The sequence below is a fragment of the Muntiacus reevesi genome, chromosome 1 (genome assembly GCF_963930625.1).
Source record: "Muntiacus reevesi chromosome 1, mMunRee1.1, whole genome shotgun sequence".
Classification (NCBI taxonomy): domain Eukaryota; kingdom Metazoa; phylum Chordata; class Mammalia; order Artiodactyla; family Cervidae; genus Muntiacus; species Muntiacus reevesi.
Genome location: NC_089249.1, coordinates 82,576,862 through 82,590,340, shown reverse-complemented (window position 1 = coordinate 82,590,340; position 13,479 = coordinate 82,576,862). Strand labels below are relative to the sequence as shown.

Sequence of the window (13,479 nt, the reverse complement as noted above, 5' to 3'; positions counted from 1 at the left end):
AATTGTATGATGACCCTGTATGTGAATTACACAACCGTATGTGAATGATACATCAACACAGACGTTAAAAAAATTTCTTGTGAGCTTATGAGGTGCACAGAGGTAAGGTGAAGCTTTGGAAAACTTTACGTATTGATTAATCATGCCTTTTTGGTCCCTCATTAGTACAGTTTAACACTGAAATATATATATATCTTACTCAGCACCCTGAATTCCTATACTTCTTCTCCTAACCTTAAGAGTAGGGTAAAGATTATAAAATGTGGAATTTTTTAAATCATTCTGCATCATCTTACCGGTGAGTAGCTCTATCCATGTTTGGACAGTTTCTGTGGGTTCAGTTGCTTTGATGTGCTTGAGAGTTTCATCCAGTAAAACATCACCCGTTGGGCTGTCTGACTTTAGCAGTACCTTTCAGAAAAGAAGAAACAAGAGACTTTGCTTCATCTACTTCATTCAAATTAAAATCAGTGAATATGCTATACATATATTATTGGTTAAATGTCATAGGAAAAGCAAAGCAGCATAAAATATTTTCTCTTTTTTCTCAAGAAATTTAAAATCTAGTATGGATAGATAAAAATACCATTTGAACTGGGCCCCAGTGGCAAACTGGATATATAAATGATAATGGAGAAAAAAGATTCAATAATAACTCTTTGAGCCTGGAAAACCAACTTGTGAAACAATTAGTAAAGATAGGAAACTCAGGTAAAGTTGATGAAGCTTGGTTTTAACTGATATGGGATAGTCAAGTTGAAATGTCTGGACAATAGTTAACTATGTTCCTGGAGGTGGAAAAAGAAGACAGGTCTAGAAATTTGAAAATATCATAAGGGTGACAGATGAAGCTGTAAAGGTAAATGATATCTCTAAAAGGATACAAAGTGATATAAATTGAGATTTAGATATTAAGAGGATGTAATATAACAAAGCTCAAGAAGAGAGGAAGTTTCAAATAGGAGGTAGTCGAAAGTGTCAAACACCACATATAGGATAAAAGAGAAAAATACATTTTCAGAAGACTGAAAATTAGCTGGTGACACCTAAGAATGTAGTTTCACTACAGTGTTAAGTATGACAGTGAAGTTGTCAGTGGAAAAAATGAGTAATACGAAAATGGAGAGAGTGTATAATTCATGCTAGAGAGGACTTGCAAAATAATTGGAAGGAGGGAAACTGAATGGTTATCTGAGGTTGACCAGGGTTAAGACTGCATCTGACTCACATGTTTACCTCCTCATCATATAATATTCTGTTTCATAATATTACAGCTATAGATAAATACAGAAAAATAATCAACACCATCCTAGATGTGACTTTTCTGCATAAAAAGGGAAGACAAAACCGTGAACTTCTTATAACTCTTTAGACCTTGGATACTTAGATTTCTCTCTCTGCTACAGGATAATTAAACCTGTTAGACAATGGGACAAATGAATAAGTGGTATTTTTATTGTCTCACATCTCAAATCTTCCTATTCTTCCAAAATGGACTGTTGGTATCTGTCCTTTCTTAAGAGGATATTCATGGAGTATGCTCTACCTTTCTGTCTAGTAGTCGCTTCTTACGCATGGTGGGGGGTTCTAGATAGATTCGACCTCGCATGGCCAGCTCTATCAGGATGCCACCTCGCAGGCCAGATGATATGCAGTCATTCCAGAAAGATGTGTAACCCTAGGAAACGGGAAAAGAGAAAAGAAAGAACGCTCTGAAAGGGATATGGACTTGCAGCAAGCACCCAAAGAATGTTCCATTTTGTTCTGTGATTCATTTCATATCACATTACATGAACTCAAGGCAAAATACAGAATAAATGAAAAAAATCTCTTAATTAACTTCCTTAATCCACCCCTCTCCCCAAAGTATGACTTTCTAACTTCAAGTTCTTTGTGAATTCCTATGGTTGGAATGTTAAGTTAATAATTGGCATGCCAAATTTCAATTTTTGAGAAGAATTTTGGCTTCTTTGCTTTCATGACATTCTAAATTTCACAGTGGGATACAAATAAGTCAAGTAGAAAGATGTATACCATTTGAGCTTTTATACCTCCAAGGTATGTATTAGTTGCAAGCTATTTTGATGAATGGTATAGTAGAAACCCAGCTCTGCCACTGACTAGTTAAGTGCCTTGGGTGTGTTACTTAACCTTTCTCAAGTGCAATGTCCTCATCTATAAAACGAGGGAACTAATATCTACATAAGTTTGTCAAGAATAAGTAAGAAATATATTATCAATATAAGAAACCATTTAGTATAATACCTGGCATATTGTAGGCACTTACATGTTAGTTTTCCTTCCTGAGGAACTACAGGGAATACAAAGATATACAATTAATAGCCACTATCTTAAGGATCTGAAAATGTAGCTGTAAAGACCTACAAACTTGAGGGAAGCTTTCTGTGACAATATAAAATTTAAATAAAGGTTCAATTGAATGAAAAATGGAGTAGAAGAGACAGGTATAAATTACAATAGAAAGCCTGGTTTAGATGATACTTTTCCAATTATAAATTACTTTTGGGCTAGAGTTGTCAGGAACTCTTATGGGACTTGAGCTGGGATTTGAAGAATAGATTGGACTTAGCAGAGAGTGAGGGTTTTCCAGATGAAGGAAGTCATTCAAATTCTACCTATTCTTCAAAAGGGTATTTTAAGCAAAAGCATTAAGGAAGGAGACCTCATATATGTTTAGAGATTTAACTCAAGGATTTAAAGAGAACTTACGAGATAAAGTTGGTCAGGCTAGGCTGTAGAAAGGCTGTAGCCTTGAAGCTCTGAACTTTTTACTAAAAGGCAATATTGAATTCTAAAGGTTCTAAGCAAGGAGCTGTGATTAACACAAGGAAGACCTATCAGTTATGAACTGTGTAACACTTTTTAGCTATCTTTGGGTGCAGCTTTCCCTCTCACTAGAGAGAGGCTGGGTGTGATGTTGGCAGATTCTAGCATGGCTTTATTTATTTCCTAGCATGGCTTTAAAGCATGACCAAGACTAAGTCACTATTCTTAACAGTAATGTCTAATATATATTGAACACTTAACTATGTTGTAGATTTGTGCTAAGCTTCTTTGCATGCATTATATGATTATATCTTCACAACAATCCTGTAAGGGAGGTTCTACTATTATCCACATTTTAAAGATGGGGAAACTAAGGCTTATGGAGGTTATGTAACATGACAGAGGTCACAAAGCTAAGTGGCAAAGCCTTGAAAAACAGCTTTTAAAAATTCCAGGGACTTTCCTGGTGGTCCACTGGTTAAGACTGCATGCTTCTAAGGCAGGAGGTGTGGACTCGATCCTTGGTAGGAAACTAAGATCCTGTATGCCAAATGGTGCGGCCAAAAAAAATCCAGTTTTCCTATTTATTGATTTAGAAGTTTACATTCACTTTTCTTTATGAAGTTATCTTTGAAATTTTAACATGCATGATAATTAATTTAAAATTAATATACTAATTCATTTTTAAAACAAATCAATATATTAATCTATCCTAACTGGCCAATATTGAATCTTTTACTTCATAAATTAGACATCACTATTTTATACAGGTAGCACTTGTTTAGATTTACTCAGATGCTTACCAAATTCTTCGCTCACTATTCCTTCTTGCATCTCAGATCTCCTTTCTGGTACCATTTCCCTTCTTCCTAAAGTAGAATTTCCTTAAGTAAAAGTCTGTTAAAGGCAAATTCTATTTTGTTGATCTGAAATGTCTTCATTTTACCATTGTTTTAAAAATATTGTTTTTCTGGACATAAAATTCTAGATAGTTTTCTCTTTATCACATTGAAGATATTATGCCCTCCTCTTCTAGCTTCCATTGTTGCAGTAAGAAATCTATCATTCTTATTGATTGTGGGAGGTGGCTTGTCTTTTTTCTTTGGTCCTTTAAGATTTTTCTCTTTTGGTATTTTTCCGTTTGACTACAGCTTAAGTGTGTGTGAATCTACGTATCCTGTTTGGTATACACTTCCCATATCTGTAGGCTCATTTATTATTTCTCAAAAAATGTTAATTCTTCTTTCTAAGAATTTTGGCTTTCCTCTATTCCCTTAATTCTTTCAATTTTTCTTATTCTAACCTCCAGGCCTTTTAACTTCTCCTATATATTTTCCGTTTCCATTGCCTCTGTATTGCTTTTTCAAGAGTTAGTTCATATCTGACTTCTAATTTACTCTCAATCTATATTTAATATGTTAAACTAATCCTGAGAAAGTGTTAGTCGCTCAGTCGTGTCCAACTCTTTGCAACCCCATGGACTGTAGCCCACCAGGCTCCTCTGTCCATGGAATTCTTCAGGCAAGAATATTGGAGTGGGTAGCTATTCCCCTCTCTTTCCAGGGATTGAACTTGGGTCTCCTACACTGCAGGCAGATTCTTTACCATCAGAGCCACGGCTTTACACTCTTAAAGTTTATTTTTCATATTTACCTGGTCATTTGTGATCATTTCGTCTTTTGTGATTCGTTTTATATTCATTTTGTGATTTTTTTATTTCTTTAAAAACATCATAGACATTTCATATTGTTTGATCATTTTAACATCTAAGGTCCTTGAATGAACCATTGTTACTTCTGCTGATTCTTTCTCATGGGTGTATTTTTCTTTGTATGTTTGATGATGTTTGATTAAGAGGCACATATTTAATTTTTTGTAAATCTATGAGATTTTGGAGGCCTAAATTGAGGATGTATTCCTTTTTTTTTTTTTTTTAACCACAACATGTGGCACATGGAATCTTCCCAGATAAGGGATCAGACCTGTGCCCCCTGCATTGCAAGCTTGGAGTCTCAACTGGATCACCAGGGAAGACCCTGAGGATATTTTCCTTTAGAGAAGATCTGCATTTGCTTCTGCTGTGAGTAAGGCATGGTGGGACTGGGAGACTGCCAAGAATATAGTTTTGGTGGCGGTGGGGAGCACACTATATGACTTGTGAGATCTTAGTTCCCTGACCAGGGATCAAACCTGGGTCCCTGGAAAAGGAAATACCAAGTCCTAACTACTGGACTACCAGGGAATTCCCCCAACAATACATTAAAAATTAAGTCTTAACACTATACTGCAGAACTAGAGGTCTTCTAATTCCATTTTTCCTATAATCTTCAAGCTAAAATAAATTATATAACTCCCTTCCCCTCTGCTCCTCCCAGTCAAATCCAAATTTCTTAGTTAAAGTAGTAGTGAAAGTGTTAGTCACTTAGTTGTGTCCAACTCTTTTTGACCCATGGACAGCAGCCCACCAAGCTCCTCTGTTCATGAAATTCTCCAGGCAAGAATACTGGAGTGGGTTGCCATTCCCTTCTCCAGGGAATCTTCTCTACCCAGGGATTGAACCTGGGTCTCCCTTATTGCACTTAAATCAGGAGGCTGCTTACTTGTTTCTCTCTGGCTTATTTTCCCTAGAACACTATTCTCCAGCTTTCTGGAACAATTTTAAATACTCTTAATGCATCTTTTTTGCCTACTGGCCTTTGCACACACAGTTCTGTCTAAAGAAACAAAATTCTTCTTTACTCAGCTCTTCCTTGTTCTTAAGGATTGAGTACAAGGGTCACATCTTCCACATAACCTTCTCTAACATTATCTTTCCCTCCACTCCACCCTTTGGGTTAGGTTCCTCACCTGGGTGTGTGTGTGTGGGTCTACTTCTCCCCTACCATTTATTATTTCATACTGCAATCAACTGCTTGTCCTCACTAGAATATAAATTTATTATATATTCTATATAAGGAGAGAATATGAGACTGAATACTGTCTCAGAATACAGAAATACTATCGTATTTCTCAATAAATGTTTCTGGAAAGCACAAATTTATGATTTAAAGTAAATATGTTAACTTGGTAAAAGCTCAGCCTGAACTATAAGCATTCCTAGATTTATCCAAATTTTCTGAGGGTCTGATCTTAGACTCAAAGGTGGGATTAGTTCTCTTCGCTGCCTGCCTCATGGCTACAAGAGTAACCCTTGTAACTCCTCTTTAAGGAATGAGTAAGCCTACCCACCCCCCCCCACTCCTGAGTAATACCTGGTTTTATAGAAGTTAGCTGCCTAGTTAAGGTTAAACTATAACTTTACTTTAGAATATATAATTTACTTAGGTATAACTTTTAATCCTGTTGACTATGAATCTCAACAGGTGTACAAACATTTCAATCAGTAATATAGCAATTAGAGGAAAGTTTTCCTTGTTTTTTCATTTCTACCTAACCATATAACTTCTGTTTCAGTAACAATGATGTCAGATTGTCAACAGAACTATAAATGAAAAGTACCGCAAATAAAGAAATAATGGCCAGGATGTACAAACTGTGTGTTTTTCAATATTACCCTTTCCCAACATAGTATCTCACACTATATAAAACTCTTCAAATCAGTTTTTTAACTTTCTTTTTATTGAATCATGTCATAATAGTAAAAACTATAAGAATATACATGAAGACTTTTAAATACAGTTATAACTTTGAAGTCCATTTTCCTCTAGATTTATCTAGCTGTCTTGGTAAATTCTCAAGCCATATATAATGAAGATTCTGTGTTAAAGGGTCAGTGCTTTAGTATGCAGGATGATCTAGCATGTGCATACTGAAGTTCACCATTCAATCATTACATTTAATTACCAAAGGCTGTGTACGTGAGGGAAAAGAGAAAGAGAAAAATTTTAGAATCTACTGAGAAACCATAATTGCACACTGCTTCATGGTCAACAGAAAATACTGGAGGACTGGCAGAATGAGATCTTTGAATAGTAGACTTTGTCTTGATTATAAATGTAATATATAATTGTCAAAAAAAGAGGAGAGATTTTAGAAATGTATAATTTAGAAAGTAGAAGTCTCATAATCTTATCACTTCCACGTAACAGTTTAGTGGATATTTTCTAGATTTCATATGCATAGTCTATTGTAGTATATGTTTGCTAATATTACATACAGAAATAAGATTATACTGAGTGGCAACTTTCCACTTAGGCATTATTTTGTATATCTTTCCACATTACTAAACACACAGCTACGTCAATCATTGTTATGGGCATAGTACTGCATTTTAGATACACTACAGTTTATCTATTCAAGTCCTTATTGATATATGTTTGGGTTGCCTACAGTTTTTTGCCATTATAAAAAAATGCTGTAAAGAAATATTCATTTGTATGTGTACTTCTTACACATAAATAAATTCTTAGAAGAATAAATTCTTAACAGAAATGTATATATTCTTAGAATAAATATAAATTTATTCTTATAAATAAATTTCTTAGAAGAAATTTTTGAGTCAAAGATTATACATATTGAAACTTTTGATAATACTGTTTTAGTCTTGTAAAAGTTTGGGCAATTAGATTTCAATAGGGGCTTCCCTGGCGGTACAGTGGTTAAGACTTTGCCTTCCAATGCAGGGGGTAAGGGTTCGATCCCTGGCAGGGAGTTAAGATCCCACATGCTTTGGGGCCAAAAAACTAAAAGATAAAACAGAAGCAATCTTGTAACAGATTCAATAAAGACTTAAAAAAAAAAAAAAGATTTCAATAAATTCTGATAGTCAACACCTTTGCACTGAATTTCCACTTAGTCAAGTGTTCGTTACTCAAACCTCTTTAAAGACACACCTTAAAACAACTCTGAAGGTTAAAGATTTTAAAGTTGCCTGCTTGGGGTAAAAAGAGGAAAGAAACCAAAGAAGCGTAAAGCATCATTAAAAGGAGCTTCTAAAAATGTTAGAAAACCCTTACATTAAAGTTGAATGAAAAACAGGCAAATATATAATTGCATATTCAAGATTATCAGTTATGTAAAATACTGTCTACTTTAAGGATTGAGTACAAGGGTCACATCTTCCACATAACCTTCTCTAACATTATCTTTAAATAAATAAATAAATAAATAAATAAATAAATAAATACTTTAAAAAGTGGTTTTCTAATGTTTCCAAATTAAAAAAATATTTTATTAGGAAAAAAATCTCAGAAAAAAATCTTTCTCTCCCCCCTAATCTGAAGATTCAACATTAAAATTGCTTCACTTTCCATTTCAGAAGGAATTTTGGCGTGTCTTCCTGAAGCCTTTTCTATATGGCCAATTCTAAAGCCCAACGTCTGCAAGATGATTTCCAGGATTATCAAAAATTATACAAGAAAAAAAGTTTTACAAGCAAAATGAATTTTATTTCATTTTTTCCCTCTAAAAATTACTTTAAAGAAGAGTTAATCTACTATTTTCCTTTAAAGTACTCTATTAGGGACTTTCCTGGTGGTCCAGTGGTTAAGATTTCGCCTTCCAATTCAGGGGGTGTAGGTTCAATCCTCAGTCAGGGAGCTAAGATCCCACATGCCTCATGGCCAAAATCCAAAAACAAAAAGTAGAAGCAATATTGTAACAAATTCAAAACAAAAGTAACAAAAAAAAGTACTCTATTAAATTAATGGCTCCAAGATTTTATCTATTTTCCTCTTTTATAAATTAATGTGATTCATTCTAACTCCAATTAATATTTCTATGTCCACAGAGTTAAAAGAGACATTTTAGACAAGAGATTAAGCATTACTAAAAGCTCACTTTGCTTAATCACAATGGAGAATAAGGAACTGTGACCTGGATGTTATTCTAATTATTTAACAGATGATTTCAGCATGATTGGGAAGAATGGATTATAAACCTAGACAAATGGATATAATTTCTCAATAAACTACATGAAAACTATATCTTTTTAGAATTATTCAGAACATTGGGAGGGAAGATGTAAAGCTGTTCATAATAATCAGTTTATTAGTTTTCTCAGGGTTGCCAATTGAGGTTTTTTTGTGTGTATGTGAAAGCCAGGAATCCTAACCACTAAGCCACCCAGGAAACTCCTTTTTATTTTTATTTATTTATTTATTTATTTTTAAATATTATTTTATTAGTTGGAGGCCAATCACTTTACAACATTTCAGTGGGTTTTGTCATACATTGACATGAATCAGCCATATAGTTACAAGTATTCCCCATCCCGATCCCCCCTCCCACCTCCCTCCCCACCCGACTCCTCAGGGTCCTCCCAGTGCACCAGGCCCGAGCACCTGACTCATGTATCCCACCTGGGCTGGTGGTCCGTTTCACCATAGATAATATACATGCTGTTCTTTCAAAACATCCCACCCTCACGTTCTCCCCCAGAGTTCAAAAGTCTGTTCTGTACTTCTGTGTCTCTTTTTCTGTTTTGCATATAGGGTTATCGCCACCATCTATCTAAATTCCGTATATATGTGTTAGTATACTGTAATGTTCTTTATCTTTCTGGCTTACTTCACTCTGTATAATGGGCTCCAGTTTCATCCATCTCATTAGAACTGATTCAAATGAATTCTTTTTAACGGCTGAGTAATATTCCACGGTGTATATGTACCACAGCTTCCTTATCCATTCATCTGCTGATGGGCATCTGGGTTGCTTCCATGTCCTGGCTATTATAAACAGTGCTGCAATGAACATTGGGGTGCACGTGTCTCTTTCAGATCTGGATTCCTCAGTGTGTATGCCTAGAAGTGGTATTGCTGGGTCATATGGCAGTTCTATTTCCAGTTTTTTAAGAAATCTCCACACTGTTTTCCATAGTGGCTGTACTAGTTTGCATTCCCAGCTAGAATGCAAGTTTCTTGAGGACAGGGATAATATATTATATTATATATTATATATATATTATTTTATATTATTATATTATTTTATATTATTTTATATTTACCTTACTATCTATATAATGCTATATAATGCTATGCTATGCTTAATTGCTCAGTCGTGTCTGACTCTCTGTGACCCCATGGACTATAGCCTGCCAGGTTCCTCTGTCCATGGGATTTTCCAGGCAAAAATACTGGAGTGGGTTGCCATTTCCTGCGCCCAAGGATCTTCCCAACCCAGAGATCAAACCGCGTTTCCTCCATCGGCAGGCAGATTCTTTACCACTAGTGCCACCTGGGAAGCCCTGTATAATGCTAAGTACATTAACTGTTGATTAAATAAATCAACAAGTGGTTTGAGAGATAAGAAAACAAGTTGAGTTGGAAATCAATGTAATATTTTTAGAGCTAGTTATGCGACTGGTATTTTGGAACAACTATTACAACTTTAATAAATCAGAAAGTTTGACTTCTCCTATTTTTGTATGCCTGAGGATTTATCATTTCTCATTCTTTCTGAACCAACCATCAACTATCTCCCAAAATAAAATTAGAACAATTCAAAAGGTGGATATTATCTACCCATCTTTGTACAGTGTTTTACCAGTATATCGAACACCTACTATGATCATATCTCTAAACAAGCTTCTTTATTTTTTTATCCTATTTCCTGAAGTTTATATTAACTATTACAAACTCAGAAACACAAGTTTGTGTCCAAAAGACAAGTCCAAAGTAAGTTTCGCTACAGAACCGAAGCAAAAATTCTAGTATCTAGGTTCAGCAGGAAATTAATCATTCCTATTCAAAACTAAACCAAACAAAACAGTTTTTCAGATCTAATATGTTCTTCTTTTATAGTCAGTGAATGTTTCTGAGGCACTATGTAAACATCTCAAAATCTTTATACCACCTAATCTTCAGACCTACTCTGACTTTGTCTTAGAGAGTCAGTTTTGCTTTTTCATTTATTTAACTTTTATAAAACTAGAGCCTCACAAACTTTCTCAGCAAATAGGAAAATATACTTCCAGGCAAGATTTTCTGGTATATTTGTGTCCTGACCAAGCACACATGGGCATGTCTCTAGTATCAGTTTTAACAATACACAGGTTATAATGTCTATAATGTCTTGTAATCTTGTTCAAGTTGGTAATTTGACATGACAAAAAAACAGAAGAGGGAAAAGTGATAGAGAAAAAAAATAAAACAGCATAATACAAAGTAAAACAAGTGTATACTCAAGTTGAGGAGTCAGTGTAGTAAAGAAGAGATATTACTAGATGTATGTAGCCAATTCATTTCTATCTAAGGACAATTATCAAAGCCACATTTAGTATTTTTTAAATATAAAGTAACATTTAAATTTGATGTTTTCAAAACTGAGGGCAATAATATGCCTTTTGTATTTACCAAAGTCTTCTTGAAAAGGAAGTAGACTGTTTAAAATATTACTTATATATCTTTATAATCTCTTCATAAGGGAAGAAAGTGAAGGGAAAACTCAATAAATAGTTAAATTACAAATGAAGGTTAATGTATACTACTAGTAGAAAAGCCAAAAAAATATTTGATTATATCACAAGACTTGCTATCTTAAAACTAATTCTCATTATAAAATAAATATTAATAAGGGAAAAATTAGAAAAAAAGAGAAAGATGAAATTAATTTTAAAATATCTTCTAAAATAATCCTCATCAATTGTTGATCATTAACTTCTAAAGATCCACAGAATAGAAGTTATTCTTACTGTATTATAAGAAACCTACCCACTATTTATTTTTGTAAGCAGTAAGCCACACATGTTCCTTGTCTTTTCATTTAAAACTTTTCTCCCTAAATCTCAAGAAGACTTCAATGTGTGTGGGTATTCTTTCTTAGTTTAGTAAGAGGTCATTTCACCATCAATCTCATTTGGAAAACTACAAACACTTTACACTGTGTTGTATCTTCTAAAATTTTGGAGTAATTCTGTAATTACACTTCAAGTGATTATACTTCTGGATTTTACCCTCCAAGTATCAGCCATCCTTCCAGACTTCCCCATGCCCCAGATGGCTGAAGCACAATTCTAAGGCCAGTTTAGCATTAATGAAAATATTTTATCAGATACTTCTTAAAAACATTCCAATATTTAAGTCTTTGAGACAGCCAAGCAAACCGAACTGCGTTACCTCTTTATCTTTTAGTCCCAGGAGCAATACTTCTTCCATAAGGGTGAGGCGGATATCCTTAGAATCTCCAGAGTCCTCATTGTCTTGATTTCGGTCTTGACTCATGTCTTCCTCACTTTCTACCTTCTTTTCAGAATTCTTCCCTACTTCAGTACGACGGGCCCGGTGAGTTAAGGTGGTCATTCTCACCTGTTTCTGGAAGGGGTGATGAAAAAATATCTATAAGTATGCTTATGTAAATAAACACCTAGATATTAACGCATGCATACTAAAAATGTATACAGATAAGAAATATTTACAAACGTAAATGAGAAAAGAAGGAAGGAGTAACGACAAGAAAAAATTAGGTAGATAACACAGTATCTTTTCCTAAGTATAACAAGTTGAACTGCACTGGAGGCACTGACAAGAAATCAAATCAGTAATTCTAAAGTCCAGGAGAAATGATATTGTTTTTTAAGCCTGCTGATTTCCTGTGCATAACCTATAACCTAGGAGGGAATGTCCATCATTGTGATTCCTTTCACAAAATGGATTCTCCACAAGTTAAGTAATATGGAACAGCAAAAAAATGTGAGCATCCGACTCCAGAGAGCATACAGTAATTTATATATAATTTCTAAAAATATTCAATGATGCACTATAAAACACAAAAATTGTTTTAAAAAAATTAAGAAAAACTAAATAGAAATACATGTTCTAATACTTCCTTCCCAAACCCAAATGACTCACTTCATGCAACCACTTTGGAGATCCTCAGTCTAGAGAACAACACTCAGAATATCATGTATAGCATTTCCATATGACTAAAAACTTTCATCTCTATTCCTAGGCTAATCATCTTGCAAATACATAAACAGGTGACAACAAAAAGTACTGGCAAGAGAATGTTAAAAGATTAGCAAATTCTCAATTACAAAAAAAATCAGCCTTTTTATATTATGCTTTTTATATCAGGTTTTGGGGGGTTTTTTTAGCCTTTTCATACTGTTCATGGAGTTCATTTGGCCACCTGATGCGAAGAGCTAACTCACTGGAAAAGACTCTGATGGTGGGAAAGATTGAGGGCAAGAGAAGGGGCCACAGAAGATGAGGTGGCTGGATGGCATCACTGACTCAACAGATATGAGTCTGAGCAAACTCCAGGAGATGGTGAAGGGCAGGGAAGTGTGGTGTGGTACAGTTCATGGGATCTCAAAGAATTGGACACGACTGAGGGACTGAACAACAACAGCTGTTTTAAAAATCTACAGTCAAGGAAAATTGCACTATCATGTGTGATAAAGTTTAAAGTTAGCATACTTTACATAAATCAGCAATTATTGAAAATAATAGCTTTTTCAAGGTCAAAAGAGCACATTCAAGAGCCTCTGTGACTGGATTTCATTCTATCTTCTAGCGTATTTCCCATTACTCCAAATTATGTACTGCTAAGCCATTTCACAAACATGTCATGCGTTCCTTTGTACAGGATGGAGTTCTCTCCCCATTCCCTTCCTCTCTAAATTCTACTCATTCTTTGAAGTCTTACTGAGGACCCACTGTAAAGCTTTCAGGGAATCTGCTTTTCCATTACCCTGTATCCCATGGCTAGGTCTCTCCCTCAGCTGTACTTTCAAACAACTTTATTTATACTTAC

The 13,479-nt window shown here is 34.6% G+C and overlaps 1 protein-coding gene across 8 annotated transcripts in view; it reads right to left on the bottom strand.

Annotated features, from left to right (window-relative positions):
• Positions 1-13,479, bottom strand: part of GOLPH3L (golgi phosphoprotein 3 like) — a 54,885-nt gene that overhangs the window by 20,077 nt on the left and 21,329 nt on the right. For 6 of the 8 annotated variants that reach the window (XR_010658883.1, XM_065904812.1, XM_065904822.1 and 3 more), the window contains 3 exons: positions 11,841-12,035; positions 1,547-1,678; positions 297-411 (listed from right to left, as the gene is read on the bottom strand). Coding sequence is in view for 7 of the 8 variants with exons in the window: in XM_065904812.1 (XP_065760884.1) it covers positions 297-411; positions 1,547-1,678; positions 11,841-12,035 (442 nt within the window). In the remaining variant the exon portion in view is untranslated. The remainder of the gene's footprint in view (positions 1-296; positions 412-1,546; positions 1,679-11,840; positions 12,036-13,479) is intronic. The other 2 variants (XM_065904842.1, XM_065904819.1) reach the window with 2 other exon arrangements.